General features: G+C 55.1%; 3 protein-coding genes and 1 long non-coding RNA gene across 7 annotated transcripts in view; 2 read left to right on the top strand and 2 right to left on the bottom strand.

Annotated features, from left to right (window-relative positions):
• The window catches only part of LOC104656358 (nucleophosmin-like), a 560,652-nt gene that overhangs the window by 288,033 nt on the left and 254,987 nt on the right, over positions 1 to 17,632 (bottom strand). The gene's annotated exons all lie outside the window — the stretch shown is intronic.
• PAPLN (papilin, proteoglycan like sulfated glycoprotein) overlaps positions 1 to 17,632 on the bottom strand; it is a 38,951-nt gene that overhangs the window by 17,500 nt on the left and 3,819 nt on the right. Inside the window, exons 3-14 of the mRNA XM_030931544.1 lie at positions 14,389 to 14,504; positions 13,457 to 13,517; positions 12,938 to 13,040; positions 8,099 to 8,229; positions 7,191 to 7,314; positions 6,651 to 6,731; positions 6,381 to 6,553; positions 6,076 to 6,199; positions 5,462 to 5,588; positions 4,279 to 4,486; positions 3,569 to 3,751; positions 3,248 to 3,389 (exon numbers count right to left, since the gene is read on the bottom strand). Coding sequence (XP_030787404.1) covers positions 3,248 to 3,389; positions 3,569 to 3,751; positions 4,279 to 4,486; positions 5,462 to 5,588; positions 6,076 to 6,199; positions 6,381 to 6,553; positions 6,651 to 6,731; positions 7,191 to 7,314; positions 8,099 to 8,229; positions 12,938 to 13,040; positions 13,457 to 13,517; positions 14,389 to 14,504 — 1,573 coding nt within the window. The remainder of the gene's footprint in view (positions 1 to 3,247; positions 3,390 to 3,568; positions 3,752 to 4,278; positions 4,487 to 5,461; positions 5,589 to 6,075; positions 6,200 to 6,380; positions 6,554 to 6,650; positions 6,732 to 7,190; positions 7,315 to 8,098; positions 8,230 to 12,937; positions 13,041 to 13,456; positions 13,518 to 14,388; positions 14,505 to 17,632) is intronic.
• LOC104656233 (peptidyl-prolyl cis-trans isomerase A) lies at positions 11,337 to 11,890 on the top strand. The gene has a single exon (XM_010355868.2). It carries the CDS (start codon positions 11,393 to 11,395, stop codon positions 11,888 to 11,890), a length of 498 nt encoding a protein of 165 aa, XP_010354170.2. The 5' UTR covers positions 11,337 to 11,392.
• Positions 13,151 to 15,125, top strand: LOC104656244. Its single transcript, XR_747102.2, has 2 exons — positions 13,151 to 13,630; positions 13,911 to 15,125. It is a non-coding gene; the product is annotated as an uncharacterized LOC104656244 (long non-coding RNA).

Genomic DNA, 17,632 nt, shown 5'->3' with positions numbered 1-17,632 from the left:
AAAAATTAGCTGGGTTCAGTAGCATGTGCCTGTAATCCCAGCTACTTAGGAGGCTGAGGGAGGAGAATCACTTGAGCCTGGGAGGCGGATGTTGCAGTGAGCCGAGATCACACCACTACGCTCCAGCCTAGGCAACAGAGTGAGACTAGGTCTCAAAAAAAAAAAAAAAAAAAGACGACGACGACAAAAAAGACTAGATAATGAAAACACAAGGCCGGGCGCAGTGGCTCACACCTGTAATCTCAGCACTTTGGGAGGCCAAGGCAGGTGGATCGTGAGGTCAGGAGATGGAGACCATCCTGGCTAACACGGTGAAACCCCGTCTCTACTAAAAAAATACAAAAAACTAGCCGGGCGAGGTGGCAGGCGCCTGTAGTCCCAGCTACTCGGGAGGCTGAGGCAGGAGAATGGGGTGAATCCGGGAGGTGGGGTTTGCAGTGAGCCAAGATCGCGCCACTGCACTCCAGCCTGGGTGACAGAGCGAGACTCTGTCTCAAAAAAAAAAAGAAAGAAAACACAAATATAGCAAAATATTAGTTGTGGAATTGACACAGTGTGTGCGTGGCTGCTGACTATGCATTCTGTCAACTCTTTGGCATGTTTAAAGTTTTTATCATGTTGTCCAACTTGTACATTTACAAAAAATCATTGTGCCATTAGAATGGGTGGGTTTTATGGTATATGGATTTATTTAAACAACACCCCTAAAATTTTCAAAAAGATTTTTCATGACAAAATACTGTCGGAAAATGCAAATGGATAAGTAGATAAAATTAGGACAATACGAATTTTTTTTAATGCTACATAAGAGAAAACCTGTAGGACCTCCCCCAAAATCATGCTCATCGTGAAAGCTGCTCTGAGTGCTTGCGAGGCAGGGTGCCCTTCCCTTCTATTTGTGTGCTTCAAATTTCCCAAAATAAGCAGATTACTATATAATGGAAGAAAGGTATAAAGAATAAAATAAGTGGGCCAGGCACAGGGGCTCACACCTGTAATCCCGGCACTTTGAGAGGCTAGGGTGAGAGGATCGCCTGAGCCCAGGAGATCAAGACCGGCCTGGACAACATAAGAGCCCATCTCAACAGAAAATCAAAAAATTAGCTGGGCGTGGTGGCCTGCACCTGTGGTCTCAGCTTCACGGGAGGCGGGTGTGGGAGGATCCCTTGAGCCCAGAAGGTGGACGCTGCAGTGAGCTATAATTATACCATTGCGCTGCAGCCTGGGCAAGAGACCCTGTCTCAAAATAATAATAAAGTAAGTGAATATTCCATTCCCACATGGACTACATCTTGCCAAAATCCCTAGAAATATTTATCTACCTATCTATCTATCTATCTATCTATCTATCTTTTTATTTCTGAGAGAGAATCTCGCTCTGTCTCCCAGGCTGGAGTACAGGGGCACGGCCCCTGCTCACTGCAACTTCCACCTCCCAGGTTCAAGTGATTCTTGAGCCTCAGCCTCCTGAGTAGCTGGGACTACAGGTGCCCGCCACCACGCCTGGCTAATTTTTGTATTTTTAGTAGAGATGGGGTTTCGCCATGTTGATCAGGTTGGTCCTGAACTCCTGGGCTCAAGTGATCCACCTGCCTCAGCCTCCCAAAGTGCTGGGATTACAGGCATGAGCAGTTGCACCTAGCCCCCAGGAATATTTAAAACAATGATAATTTGGGGTTGGAAGACTCCAGTAGATATGTGGTGAAATCTTTTTTTTTTTTTTTTTTTTTTGAGATGGAGTCTCACTCTTGTTACCCAGGCTGGAGTGCAATTGTGTGATCTCAGCTCACTGCAACCTCCGCCTCCCAAGTTCAAGCAATTCTCCTGCCTCAGCTTCCTGAGTAGCTGGAATTACAGGCGCCCGCCACCACACCCAGCTAATTTTTTGTATTTTTAGTAGAGACGACGCTTCACAATGTTGGCGAGGCGGGTCTGGAACTCCTGGTTTCAAGCAATCCTCCCACCTCAGCCTCCCAGAGTGCTGGGATTACAGGCTGGGATTAAACTTCCCTGGCCCTTTTTCTTCCTTTCTATGTGAGTCCTGCTAGTCGCCTGGACAGGCTTAAGATCACCTCTTTTAGAAGCCAGCAAGGCCCTGGGGAACAGACTGGCTCCATGGAGATCTGAACCCCTGGGAGTCCAAGGCTCTCCTGCTGGTGAGCCCCAAGGACCACGCCCTGGCTGAGGCACCAGGGGCCCTCAGGATGGTCAGTGAGGCCGAGCTCCCCCGTAAGGCCTCACCACCACTCCTTCCCACCCTCTGCTTAGCTAGCAAGCACCCCATGTGGTCAGGCATTGTGCCGCATGACCCACCACGGTCTGGAAAGTCCCTCTTTTTAACCACTGTACAGATGGGCAAACTGAGAATCAGAGAGGTGGGGCACTTGCCCAAGGCCACATAACTGGTCAGCAATGGAGTGGATCGAAACTCAAGCCTGCTGTTGACACTGAGGCCACTGGTTCTTAGCCACACCTGTCACATGTCTCATAGAAATTCTGCCTTCCTTCACCTCAAGGTCCCTACAGCTCAGAGAGTCCCCATCACAAGTGAGTCAAGGCCAAACATGCCTCCCTGCAGTATTGGGAGGCCACCCCTCCACCCCCATCCCAGCTCAGCCACCACCCACATCCTTCCTCAATGTGGCATCCTCACGCCAAGCAAACGCCGGCCTCAGTGCCCTTTCTCCAGCAGGCCCTCATGCCTGTGAGGCTCCTTTCACAGTGGGACGGGGATGAAGGGAAGAAGACAGAGGCAGAAGTGCCATGTGGAGACACTCCTTCCTGGACTGCTTCCCTCCCTCAGCACACAGTCACTCAGTCATTCAACAAACAGTCACTGAGTACCTAACTGTGTCAGGTAAGTTCTATGAGGGTATAGCGAGGAATATGGAAGCTGGGGACCCAGTCCTTAAGAAGCTTATAGTGGGTAGGTCTGACAAGCCGTATACAACCACAGCAGCACAAGGAAACGAATCTAAGAGTCCCACAGAAATGACAGCATGCTATGGGGCCCAGAGGGGCAGGGTGCACGCCACTGCTGAGTGGAGGAAAGCAGGGCTGCCTGGTGGGCTGCACACCAGGCGGGCCTTACAGATGGCAAAGGGTTCAGCGGGGGAGATGTGGGAGAAGTGGGGTCCAGAGGGGTGACACAGTGCAGGCAGAGGCCCCGAGGCAGGATATGCTTGCTGGGTTTATAGCCAGTGGGAGAGAGGTCGGGCCAGGCTCCTCCCTGCCCTCCTGTCCTTACCCTGGGGGAGATGACAGGGCTGTGTGTTACAAGGCTCCACATCCACAGGCTTGGAGTGCTGCAGGCTCCGGCAGTGGCTGGGCGGCCCAATGGCACAGATGACCTGTCGCCTCCGAGTGCCCGAGCTGCAGCTCTTGGAGCACTGAGGCCCACGGGTGGGAGAGAGAGACCCTGAGGGTGAGGCTAGGGTTGGGGACCCACATGGAGAGAGGCAGGGGAAGGTGCCCAGTGGCCCGTGTTAGGTCCAAGGACGGCGCTCGTGTGCAGCCACCTGCTGGAGACCAGGGTCAGGCAGCAGGTGTGGGGGTGGAGAGCACTCACTAGACCCCAGGTGCCCACATGCCAGGCCTGGTCACTGAGGAGGGGGCAGTCCTCATGCACACAGGGCTCGGTGAGAGGTGGCCGGTCTTCCAAGGAGCACGCTGCAGTATGGAGCAAAGAACCCCCATCACCCCGGCAAGTCACGCTCCGCCTCCGGACGCCAGCGCCACAGCTGACAGAGCACTGCAAGGATAAGGCTGTCAGCAGGAACTCGGCCCTGCCCCGAGGAGCCACGCCAGGTCGGACAGCTAGCAGCCCACCAGCCTGGCATGAAGGCAGATAGCACCCACTACCCATGTCCTTCCCAGGCCCAGAGAGGCTGAGTCACTCCCCTGAGGTCACACAGCCTGAACCATGGCTACTGACAACAGACTGAGGTTGTCACCCATTTGTATTTTCCACCCATTTGCAACTTGAATATATGTAGGTGCTAGAAGCAATGACTGGCAGCCTAGACACTGCCAACCCCTCCCTTGCCCCTAAACAACACACCCAGCCTCTTCCTGCCCAGGCCTTTCTCACCCTGCCCTGTGATCCTGGAGAAAAAGGAAGAGCCCTGGACCACTCATCCAGGTACTTGCTTCTGGTCCCAGCCTTGGCCACAGCTTCACCTCCCAGGACCTCAGTTTCCACAGCAGAGGACAAGACCCCAGCCCTTCTCTGCTGCTGCCCAGGCCCAGCATCAGCCCCATCCGGGCCAGGGGCCTCACCTCTCCCCAGGGCTCTGGGCTCCAGGCTGCACAGCGCTGCAGGTTGCAGGCCTGAATGGCAGGGGGCTTCCCAGGCAGCCCGGAACACTCAGCCTCCTCCACAGCCTCCTGGACGCCGGTCCCGTCAGACGAGATGCAGTACACGGAGCGGGACTGGGAGCCTCCTCCACAGGAGGCCGAGCAGGGTGCCCATGGCCCTGCCTTCCAGCTGGCAGGAGGGGGAATCAGGTAAGGCTGGCCCGGGAGCATGGGCAGAAACCCAGCCCTGAGAGGCACAAGCCCTCACTCACACAGGTGGCCTGAGGATGCCCACCCCTGCCCATCTGAACCTCCAGCCTGAACAAAGGCCACGACCCAGGCGCTCCTTAGCATCCCCACCACCGGGTCTGGCTCTCTGAGCGCTCCCCACAACTCGGAGCCCTGCACCTCCCCCTTGGCTTTTCAGTCCTCAACGCTATCCCCCTTTCTCCTTCCCACCAGGTCCCTGTCTCCCAGTCAGACTCCATTCCTCTCAGTCTGACCTTAGTCAGGGGCAGCTCCTGGAGAGGGTGCACTCACCCACGCGTGGAGCAGCTCTGCCAGGCCCCAGGTGCAAGGACCCGGAGGAGAGAGCAGCCCTGTGGCCCCATGCAATGCCAAGCCCGCCACCATCCCAGGAGGCCCGCTGCCACCAAGGCCAAGCGGTGACGGGGTGGCACCAGCCCTGCGGGGAGCCTATGACCTGCAGGTTACCTGTTCCCACACACTCGCTGGGCCCCAGCAAGGCGCCACGCTCCAGGCCGGTGCAGGTAAGAAGTCCTTTGTGCACGAACAAAGGCATGGCAGATGCCAGCAGGCCCTTTGGCCCGACCCCTGGCCCACCCCTCGGCATCTGCCAAGCCAAACCCTCTGCTGGCTCAGACAGACAGGGACCTCTAGAACTTTCTCCAACCCTCCTGCCACCAAGCCTGGGTGTTCTGAGTACTTCGTGGTCACAAGAGGGCAGAGAGACCAGACCCAGGCTCAGGCCCATTCTCTGCCTCCCCCAGGGATACCTGCCACCTCTCCCACACCCCAGTAACAGTGTGGGGGGCCCTGGACCCCCGCCTCTTTGTTCTACGCCTAAAGCAGCTTGGAGGCCCTGTTCCCTTCCCACCCAAGTTTTTGGGCCCCATCATGGGTAGAGGGGCTGGCAAGGCCTCACCGCTTGGTCTCCGGGCAAGCGTGAAGGTTGCAGGAGCGCCGGTCGGCTGGCCGTGGCTGGCGCTGGCACATGTGGTCGGGGTAGGCCTCATAGTCAACAGTGCAGAACACCAGGCGGGACTGGTGACCTGAGCAGAGGCCCGGCCACGGCGGGGAAATGCCAGTCAACATTCACTAAGCGTGTTCCCCAGGCCAGGCGCCATCCTGCACTCACCCCGCAGGTCATCCCCATTCAGCCTTAGATGACCCCCCAAGGCAAGTGCCACCATCATCCCCAACTGGCAGATGAGGAAACTGAGGCTCAGAGAGTTTTCGCTGTGAGTGAGAGAGCCCTACTCTGGCACCTGATCACTGACCCCAGGCCCAGCCTCCGCTCCTGAGGGAGTCTGTCTCCTATGAGACAGAGGGGAAGCCCCCTCTGGTTCTATTCACTTAGGCTGGGGTCCTTCATGGCGGCCCCCAGATCCCTGGGTTTTCCTCAAAGCGACCCCCATAACACAGAGATTTCTCGCCTGTTCATCCATCTCCCCAGGAGGGACTGCGTCTTGCTCACCCATGGCCATGGGAGCTGGCACACAGGGCCCACACCCTCCCCTGGTCCATCCACGCCCACACCTCCACCACACTCCACGCTGCAGTCACTCCATGAGCCGTGGCTCCAGCTGAAGCCAGGACCGGGGTGGCGGAGGGGCAGGTGGTATTCGTAGTGCACGCCGGGGTTGGGCTCCTGGCTGATGAGCTGCCATGGGAGAGTCCTTGTTGGGGTTTGCTGCTGGAGGGCACTCCCACATCCTCCACAGCCCCACAGCCCCCTGCCAGCCTCAGGCCCAGAGCCACTCAACCTCCCATGTACAGAGCTTGGCAGCCTCTTGGGGACCACAAGCCACCCACTCGCCCTCTCTTCCCACACCCCCACTTACCTCAATGACCAGGGGCTCCGAGGTGGGGCCCCGGGCATGGAGCCGCTCAGGGGCCAGGTCCCCCTCAGCACCCCGCTCGTAATGCAGGATGGTGCTGGCTGCTGGCAGGGCCCGGGCCGCCTCGATGGTCCAGTGCCCATTGAGGTAGTATTCCCCGCGAACATTCTTCACGGCTGCACAAAGGAGACCGCCTCAGTCAGCGGCAGGGGGGCATGGCCGCACCTCCCCCTGCAGCCCCAGACCTGCCAGGACCTAACCCCAGGCTCTCACCCAGAAAGTTCCTGCTGGCAGCAGCCTCCTCGATGAGGATGCTGGTGGCACCCGCGGGAACTATGAGGATCTGGTTGTAGCCTGGTGGGGGCAGAGACACAGGTGCTGAGGGTGCTGGGCTATCCCTTCTCCGGCACCACTCAAACAGCAGAAAGGAGCAACCCCCAAGGACTCCAAGTGCCACGCAGCACAGAATGGGGGCAGGGAGGGTACCCAGGAGCCAGACAGGGCCAAGCTGCTGGGAACGGCAACCCTGGCAGAAGAGGCTGCAGTACAAAAGCCAGGGCGGCGGGAAGGCTCAGGGCACCCGGAGCACACTGGGAGTGGGAAGAGATGGGAGGGCATCCAGGCAGTGGCAGGAGGTGGGACTGCACAAGTGGGCAAGGGTCCTAACCAAAGGCCACAGGGCGCCTTTCAGACGTGACCTGATATGGTCAGAGCCTTCGGGTGCCATGAGGGCCACTTGGCCTGGAGCCTAGGCCAGAGCAGGGACAGGCAAGGAAGGGGCAGACAACAGTCCCTTGTTGGAACCACCCCCACCTCGGCTGAGGTCATTAGCATCAAAGGTGCCTGTGACGGGGTAGCAGGTCGTGCCGTCACCCCCACACTGCAGACACTTGTCCTCCTGCTTGGATGAGTCCAGCTCGTGATCACAGCCGACAACCTGTGGGCAGAGACGCGGGAGGCATGGGAGAGGGCATCATGATGTGGCATCATGGCCACATCAGGCCTTGGGCCCCGTCCCACCCTAACCCCAGCACCCGCGCAGCCCAGGCAGAATAGGGTGGTCAGGAGTGATTCAGTCACAAGCCAGGGGACTGGCCTGTGACTGACAATCCATTTATCTGTCTGCTCAGCTCCCATCTCCCCTTCTGGTAATAATGCCCTGTTTTCCTTGAGGGGCCACCTCTCTCCTACAGAATTTGAATGGAGCTCCCCAAATGTGGGTTTGGGGAGGCTGGAGTGGTTCAGGGTAAGTCCCAACCCCTGGTGGCTGAAACTCCTGGGAATGAGGCCCCCTTTCTCTGGGAGGGGCCAGGCTGCCACAGCAGAAGTCCGGAGCAGCTGGCGGCCACCTCCACACCCCCGGGAAGAACAGGCGCAATCCTGCTGCTGGACCCATGAAGAGGAAAGCCGAGTGGCACCTCATTCATGCACCTGCGGCTGTCCCTGTTGTTTGTTTTTCTGAAGTCGGTTTTAGCCAGATTTCTGCCACCCAGAGGGTTTCTCTTATTGTAGGGCTAGCATTCTCCAAGAATGAAGGTGAGGGGCCATAGGGCATCTGTGATGCCTACAAGGTACCCTAGGAGCTGGGCTTGGTGTTCTGTTAACTTGAGAAGACACCAAGCTCATGGCAGCTACCTGGACCTGTGGGTGATGGACAGGGAAACACCCGCACTGAGCCCCCAGGCAGCCCGGAGGCAGGGAGGGGCTGGGGGACCACTCACCCGGCAGCTGCCATCCACACAGACATCCTTCTTGCCAGGCTCGCAGGGCGTCCCATCGACCACAGCCTCCCTGTGCTTGTAGTAGAAGTTCTCCCCCTTGGGAATGCAGTTCAGTTCACACTTGTTTGGGGCTGGGGTGGGCAGGAAGGCAAGACTGAGATCCTGAGGCTGGATGACGCCCCTCCCCAGGGCCCAAGGCCTACCCTAGCAACAGGAAAGCATGGGTCAGAAAGCCCTGCAGCAGCCCCCACCCAAGGAGAAGGGCCGTCTCCATGAATCTATCGCACCTCTAAGGATCAAGTCGAAGAAAAGTCCCAGGATAAAGAAAAAGCAAAGCACTTAAAGAAGTCTACCTCAGCATTATTTACCACAACTGAGGTGGTTACAACAGGCTATTTGTTTTGTTTTGTTTTTTTGAGATGGAGTCTCACTCTTATTGCCCAGGCTGGAGTGCAGTGGCACGGTCTCGGCTCACTGTAACCTCCGCCTTCCTAGTTCAAGCGATTCTCCTGCCTCATCCCCCCCAGTAGCTGGGACTACAGGCACGTGCCACCACACCCGGCTAAGTTTCGTACTTTTAGTAGAGATGGGGTTTCATCATGTTGGGCAGGCTGATTTTGAACTCCTGACCTCAGGTGATCTGCCTGCCCCAGCCTCCCAAAGTGCTGGGATCACAGGTGTGAGCCACTGTGCCTGGCCATAACAGGCTACTCTTTAAATAAATTATCAATGGAATATTACACATGCTGACTATGCAGTTGCAAATGATCATTGTGAAGACTATATGGTGTGGGAAGATGCTTAAGACACAGAATGCAAAATGGTGATTAATATGCAATAATTACAAATATGTAAGTGTATATGGAGAGAATAATGTGAAAGAGGCTAAGATGAAATGCTAACAGTGATCTTGTGAAAGGGGCAGGATGAGGGTAACTTTTTCCTGGTTTTAATATTTTTCAGATGGGATCTCACTCTGTCTCCCAGGCTGGAATGCAGAGGCACGATCAAAGCTCACAGTAGCCTCCACCTCCCAGACTCAAGTGGTCCTCCAGCCTCAGTCTCTCGAATAGTTGAGACTATAGGCACATGCCACCATACCCACCTATTTATTTATATTTTTTTTGTAGAGACAGGGTCTCACTACGGTGCCCAGGCTGGTTTAAAATTCCTGGGCTCAAATGATCCACCTGCCTCAGCCTTCCAAAGAACCAGGATTATAGGCAGGAGCCACTGTACCTGGCCTGGTTTTAATTTTTCTCTTTTGGAGACAAGATCTCACTCTGTCATCCCGTCTGGAGTGCAGTGGTGTGATCTTGGCTTACTGCAGCCTCAACTTCCTGGCCTCAAGTGATCCTCCCACCTCAGCTTCTTGAACAGCTGGGACTACACGTGTGTGCCACCATGCCTAACTAATCTTTGTATGCCTGGCTAATCTTCGTATTTTTGGTAGAGATGGGGTTTCACCACATTGCCCAGGCTTGTCTCAAATTCCTGGACTCAAGTGATCCTCCTGCCTCAGCCTCCCAAAGTGCTGGGATTACGGGCATGAGCCACTGCACCCAACCTTAATTTTTATATTTATCTAAATATATACACATTTTAAAGCAACCCAAAAGTACAAACAGGATTATAATCATCTCCACACCGTGGAAGGTATCCCTCTACTATCTTTTTAGACTTTCCTCTGTGTTCCAATTTTTCTATCATGTGAATATATTCAAATTATTCTTGACATGTGTCCACTTCAAGATCCAGAGGGAATACTGAAAGCTAGAGTCCCACTGGGCCACGCCCACAGCCACGATCCCCACCACACACACACACACACACACACAGGATATGAGACTCCCACTGGGCCACGCCCACAGCCACGATCCCCACCACACACACACGATATGAGACTCCCACTGGGCCACGCCCACAGCCACGATCCCCACCACACACACACACGATATGAGACTCCCACTGGGCCACGCCCACAGCTACGATCCCCACCACACACACACACACACACACACACAGGATATGAGACTCCCACTGGGCCACGCCCACAGCCACGATCCCCACCACCCACACACACACACACACACACGATATGAGACTCCCACTGGGCCACGCCCACAGCCATGATCCCCACCACACACACACACTCACACACACACGATATGAGACTCCCACTGGGCCATGCCCACAGCCACAATCCCCACCACACACACACACTCACACAGAGGATATGAGACTCCCACTGGGCCACGCCCACAGCCACGATCCCCACCACACACACACACGCACAGAGGATATGAGACTCCCACTGGGCCACGCCCACAGCCACGATCCCCACCACACACACACACACACACACACACACACACACACACACAGAGGATATGAGACTCCCACTGGGCCACGCCCACAGCCACGATCCCCACCACACACACACACACACACCCACACACACACACAGGATATGAGACTCCCACTGGGCCACGTGCACAGCCACGATCCCCACCACACACACACACACACACACACACACAGAGGATATGAGACTCCCACTGGGCCACGCCCACAGCCACAATCCCCACCACACACACACACACACACACACAGAGGATATGAGACTCCCACTGGGCCATGTGCACAGCCACGATCCCCACCACACACACACACACACACACAGGATATGAGACTCCCACTGGGCCACGCCCACAGCCACAATCCCCACCACACACACACACACACAGGATATGAGACCCCCACTGGGCCACAGCCACGATCCCCACAACACACACCCACCCACCCACACACGCACAGGATATGAGTGCTCATTGATCTGGAATCCAGAGTGCCACGAGGTCTCCAGAGGTCATGCGCAGCAAGCAGGGAAAACGAACACTCAAAAGACTTGTCTTGAGGAATCTTCTGATTCATCTAAAATGCTTAATGACATACATGTTGGTGCTTATGTGGGTGTTTTTTCCTGAACTGTATTTATCTAAAAAGTAATGACTTATACCCTCCTCAGAGGTACTCAGATCATCTCCTCTGGCCCCCGGATCCTTGGTAAATGAAGTCTTGGTGTACCAAGCCCCTTCCAGCCCCTCCTGCAGGATGACCAGGGGGCACCACTCCTACCGCTCCTGGGGCTCCCCACATCCGTCTCTGTGTGACAGGAGGAACGCTTCCCACAGCAGACTGAGCAAAAACAGGGCACACCATAGCTTCGTTTGAAAATATACACACATAGGCTTTGCTGACGCTGCCGCCGAGGAAATTCTTGTAGTACTAGCCATGGTCAACCCTACCGTGTTCTTCGACATTGCCGTCGACGGCGAGCCCTTGGGCCGCGTCTCCTTCGAGCTGTTTGCAGACAAGGTTCCAAAGACAGCAGAAAATTTTCGTGCTCTGAGCACTGGAGAGAAAGGATTTGGTTATAAGGGTTCCTGCTTTCACAGAATTATTCCAGGGTTTATGTGTCAGGGTGGTGACTTCACACGCCATAATGGCACTGGTGGCAAGTCCATCTATGGGGAGAAATTTGAAGATGAGAACTTCATCCTAAAGCATACAGGTCCTGGCATCTTGTCCATGGCAAATGCTGGACCCAACACAAATAGTTCCCAGTTTTTCATCTGCACTGCCAAGACTGAGTGGTTGGATGGCAAGCATGTGGTCTTTGGCAAAGTGAAAGAAGGCATGAATATTGTGGAGGCCATGGAGCGCTTTGGGTCCAGGAATGGCAAGACCAGCAAGAAGATCAGCATTGCTGACTGTGGACAACTCGAATAAGTTTGACTTGTGTTTTATCTTAACCACCAGACCATTCCTTCTGTAGCTCAGGAGAGCACCCCTCCACCCCATTTGCTCGCAGTATCCTAGAATCTTTGTGCTCTCGCTGCAGTTCCCTTTGGGTTCCATGTTTTCCTTGTTCTCTCCCATGCCTAGCTGGATTGCAGAGTTAAGTTTATGATTATGAAATAAAAACTAAATAACAACAACAAAAAAAAAAGAAAATATACACACATAAGGGGAGAAAGGATGGAAAGACCTCAAAATAGCTGCCATTGTGTTGCCACGGGCATGTGCTGTGGGGAGCGGGGGTGAATGGTGATTGATTCATTATGGGTTGATCGATGGGGTATTTGACAAATGCTGGCTCTGGCAGCACATATACTAAAATTGGAATGATACAGGGATTAGCACAGCCCCTGACCCCTGAGGAGGTATGGTGTGCAAATTCATGAAGCATTCCATATTTTTTTAAAAAAATTATCTGAGAGGCTGAGGTGGAAGGATTGACTGAGCTTGGGAGTTCGAGGCTGCCCAGCTGACACTGCACTGCTGCACTCAAGCCTGGGCGAGAGCCTATCTTTAAAAAAAAAAAAAGAACGAAAGAAAAGAAAGGAAGAGCAGGAGAGAAAGAGAGAATGAAAGAAAAATGGAAAAGAAAAAAATAAAAAGCAAGCCCTCTTGTTCTCTCACGAGGAACCTCTGCAGACCCTCTCCTCCCCAAAGGTGGGTCCTGTGGTCTAGAAGATTCCCGGTACATTGCGAGCCACCGCGCCCAGTCAAAAAAAAAAAAATTGGCCGGGTACAGTGGCTCACACCTGCAATCCCAGCACTCTGGGAGGTCGCTGAGGGCGGATCCCTTGAGCCCAGGAGTTCAAGACCAGCCTGGGCAACACAGCGAGACTGTCTCTAATATACGTGTGTGTATATATACACACACACACACATATATATATGACAACGCCTCTATAATACGGCAATAGGAACTGTGGCATCAATGTATGTATACAAGAGGCCCCCGAGAGAGCGGGTCCTGGCCGCGCTCACCACCGTAGTAGGGCAGCCACCGGTACCGCCGCCCCTGGAACTCAGCTCCGTCGAACTCCGCGCACTGCTCGGCCCGGAAGTCCCGGGCGCCATCGGGGCAGCTCTGCGGGGCAGAGGGGAAGTCGGGGTCCAGGAGGCGGAGTCGGGGTCCAGGAGGCGGAGTCCGAGGTCCGCCCACCTCCCGCCCCGCCCTGTCACCCCCTCCACCGCCCCAGCCCAGGGAGCCCAGGAATCTCCCTCGCCTGCCTCGTCGGAGCCACCGGAGGTGGAGTCTGCCCCCCAGACCCCCGGACTCCTGTGCGCGCCCCTCCATGGTGCTCTAGGCTGTGGAGGACAAGGCCAGTCCCCGGGGGGCAGGGTGAGGAAGGGGCTCCCACGCAGCCCTGCTGTAGATTGGCAGGAGGACCCCAGGCTGGGCCAACCGAGCAGCCCCCGGCCAGAGGCGGGCATCCCTGTGGGGACGTCGGCCGGGAGGGGTTGGGGTAGTTGGTGCCCTCGCCCGCGCCCCGTGGGTTTTACCTCAGTGCGACAAGAGCGGTGGCTGCGGCCGGGGCCCACGCAGCTGGCGCCTCCATCTCTCCTGCGGGACCAGAGCACCGGGAGGACCCGGACCGAGACCCAACATCCCCGCCCCCGTGCTGAGGCTCCCTGAAGGCCCCAACTTCTGCGGGGCTCTCCAGTGGGAGCAGCAAGGTGAGAGGGTGCCCCCCGACCCCATGCCATAAATCCCCTGGCGGGGCGTGAGCGACCCGTGTTGGTACTCGGGAGAAGCGGGACTCTGAGCCCTACCCACCCCGTAGTTTGAATTTAAGGCGGGACCACTCCACTGCCTCTTATGGCAGATTCTCAGAGAAGACTCCAGGTGCGTGAGATGTAATACCCACCCGCCTGGCACAGCCATCCTGCGATCTAAGCAGGACATCAGTATAAAGCTCTTAGGATCGTTCCTGGTCTCTCATTCCTCCTCACATAGGGTTCTCAGGAACAACCCCTATACTGGGGCAGAGGCGCATCACTACCGCTTCTGTACCCCACCTTCTCCACTGACCCTGCCAGAGTGCAGCGCACACAGCAAGCACTTAATAAATCGCTTGAAATGGGGAACATCTACACTTGGCAAAGAAGCCACAGGAATTGGGAATTGGTTGAAGATTGTTTACTAGTTCCACCAAAATTGACTGCACCTGCCATAGGGCAGGCAGGTGCAGCATCAGGAGCTGGAGACCAGGGGCAGCAGGCAGCACGTGTGCTCCAGCTCAGCGTGGAAGGCCCTGGGAAATGGTTTGATTTCCTGTGCTGAACTGATGCTGCTTCCAGAATGAATCTGCTGCTTGGTGGGTTCTGTTGATGTGGCCAGTGCTAGCCTAGGCCGCGACCACCTAGCCTACCACCCAGAAGCCAGCATCCCCTGCTCCTGCTTTAACAAGCCAGCCCATTTTCATCTCTCCTACCTCTGGGAGTAGCAGGGGCGCTCCCGGAAACTGATGCCCCCTCCACAGGTCCGGGTGCAGGGGCTCCACTGGCCCCAGGGTCCCCAGGTGTCACTCTGCCGCCTCACCTTGGGAGCCTGCAGAAGACAGGACCATGTATCAGCAGTGCCCACTCAGAGCCTGAGCCCAGAGGCCCCTCCAAAGGATGCTCTGCCTAAAAGTACTCCCTCACCCATCAAGGAGCCTGGGATTCTCCCTTCCAGGGCCCACCTTTAGGACTCAGCAACACTGCCGGGCACCCCAAAACATATTCCTTTTCAGAATTAGCCTACTTTCCTCATAAGGAGCTGAGAGCCAGGCCTGGAGGGCAGGAGCAGGAGCAGCTGGGAAGGGTTTGGAGTTTCAGGGACCATTGTGGGGAGGGACCCTACAGCCAGGGGCAGTTTGAGGGTCCAGGCATTTGTGGGTTAACCATGATGTAGGGGAGGGGGCCCTAAAAGAAAATAAAGGGAAGCAGCATGGGGGGATCCTGCTAATCTGGCAGAGGCTCCCAGGAGTACCCCAATATTCATCCCCTCCTTCTCCCATTGTGAGAAAACCCTTGAAAACTTGACTCAGCTGGGTACCTGGCTGCCCAAAATTTAAAAAAAATACACTTCCTAGACTTCCTGCAGCTGTGGCTACGTCACTTAGTTTTCATCAGTAAGATGTAAATACAAGTGTTGGGCAGCTGCTGCTAGTAATCTCCTTAAGAGAGAGGCTGCATGAGCCTTTGTTCTTTTCTCCTTCCTCCTGTACTCTTTCAGGCTGGAAAGCAGATGTGATGGCTGGAGTTGGAGCAGCCTTTTAGACTGTGAGGTAACTTGGAAATAGAGGCTTCAAACAGTGAAGCAAAGATAGAAAGACTCTAGAGCCTGGAGGATTTTGTGCAACAGAATAGCCCCAGACTTCTGACCCCTGGGTGTTTATATGAGAGAGGAATCGTGTCTGTCTTATTGAAGAACTGCTATTTGGGACTCTACACAGGATTATAATCCTAGCAGATACATTTTCCCACCAGAAAGACTGGACCCCTTGTAGCTGGCATCAAGAATCCACATGCCACACACACATTATCTCATTTCATCCTCACAACAACCCAACAGACCCCATTGCATGAATAAGAAAAGTGAGGCAGAGAGAGGAAGCCACAGAGGAAGAAGTGGGCACAGGAGCCGGCCAGTCTCACTACACGCCTCTGCTCCCCTGCCGGGGCTGTGCCCCCACCCACTTGGGGGAATCAAATGAGACACTAGATGATTCCCTGCAGGGTTGGACAGGGGTTAGATGTAACTTCACAATTTTGCCAGGAGGCATACGGTGTACACGCAAACATTTGCTGGAAGGGGACTTTCTTTTAGGGTATCACCAGATAAGGTTCTCAAGGAAAAATACCATTCCCACTTTTCAGAGAAAGAGCTCAGTGGTCACATAGAAAAGCGGCTGGGCACAGTGGCTCACTCCTATAATCCCAGCACGTTGGTCTCAAAAAAAGAAAAGAAAAGCAGGCTCTTCCTTTCATGGTGATCCCTAATCAGCTTCGCTGGATCTCAGGTGAGGAAGGAGGTTTACTCATTTCTGGTGCCAAACATCTAGTTATCCTTGTCTTATAACAAAACCCAGAACCCTGAGGCAGAACAAACCATGCACAAACCACGCTAAGCTTGCTGAACCACACACACAACCAAGAAGGAAGGGCTGGCCGTATGAAAGGTCTTAGCTTTCACTTTGTAAAATCATCTACTCCTTCGAGTCTAACTTGAACAAAAATCTCGAAGCTTTCGCAACCGGTGAGCCAAAATATCAAAGTGTTCTCTCAATGAAAGTTAAACTGAAATTTACTTGGATCAAGTTTCTATTTCACAAGGAAGATACTGAGTGTTGAGTGTGAAGGGTGACTTTCCAGAGACAGCCAGCAGCCCCAGCTGGGATTCTGGCACCTGCCCCCCACACACAGCCTCATCCCACATTTTAAGTATTCAGGAGACGTCTTCAGGGGTGGCTGCTTTCTTAGCTGCTGGCCTGGGCCTGGTTGTCAATTACCCTCTGACCAAGGCCTGTTTGGATGTCTGTCTTGGCTCCTTGGCACAGCAGCCAGCAAAATCCACCCTTCCCTGGAGCTGGGCTGGATATACTAGTGTGGCCAAGGCAACGAGGGGTACCCCTGCAATGGAGCCACCGCCTGGCCATGAGGATAAGGCAGGGACAGGACTGGTCTGAACAAGGGCCCCCTAAGAGACGTGCTGTTTCCAGAATGCCCTCTTGCCTCCTGTGCCCAGCCCCTGTGAGGCAGGTGTCCACTAGCCAAGAGCCCTAGTCTATCCGTCCCATCCTAGAACCGTGTGCTCTGTCCACATACTCCACACTGTCTCTCCAAGGAAGAAAAGCACCTTCCGCCACAGGCGGCATGAGCACACTGTTGCTCTGTAATTACCCAAACCATGAACTGCCCGACGTGGTGTGAAGCCGGAATGAGCTGATCCAGCCAGCCTCACCTGGGGCCTGCCCTCACCTGTCTCATACTGCTCTAGGCGCCCCGCCCATGCCTCCTTCAACTCCCACCTGGAGCCACTCAGGAGTCCCCTTTCCTGCTGCACTGTTTCCAGGGGAATCAAGTGTCCAATGTGCGTGTGTGTGTGAGACAGAATGCATGCACACCCGCGTACAAGTGGGAGCAGAGGCTGAGGCCCAGGAACACGGAGGCCACCGCCTTTATTCATCTGCTCATTCTGTTCAGGCTGACCGCTGGCAGCATAGGTGATCCAGAGAAGGTGCTCGGACTGGGTGGCTCCTGCCCCAGCCACGGAGGGAGGCAGTGGAGCCGTGAGCGGGGCCACACCCCTGCAGACTCACAGAGGGCAGGGAGAGAAGAATTATCCACCCAGGCTGCACCCACCCCATCCAAGACTCACACTAGGAGGATGCGGCAGCCGGATGAGGCTACTCAGCATAGCCTTAAGGGAGAAAAGGTTTAAGAGAACCAAGGGCACTTTGGAAACTTGATTTGTTTCATCTGCATGACAACCTCTGGGATGGGCATTATTACCCCCAAATTAGAGCCGTCTAAGGCTTGATTATTTGCCTAGGGTCATGCAGCTGTCAAGGTGGCTCTGGGATTTAATCCTGGGGCCTGGACACTGTCCTGGTGCCCCCTCCACCTGGGCTTTGGCCTTCATGCAGCTGGGCCACCAGCACGTGCTGAACAACCTGAGAGTGGCATTTAGGA

The sequence above is a fragment of the Rhinopithecus roxellana genome, chromosome 5 (assembly GCF_007565055.1).
Source record: "Rhinopithecus roxellana isolate Shanxi Qingling chromosome 5, ASM756505v1, whole genome shotgun sequence".
Taxonomy (NCBI): Eukaryota; Metazoa; Chordata; class Mammalia; order Primates; family Cercopithecidae; genus Rhinopithecus; species Rhinopithecus roxellana.
Note: the sequence above shows the minus strand (reverse complement) of the source record. Positions and strands in the feature narration are given on the sequence as shown.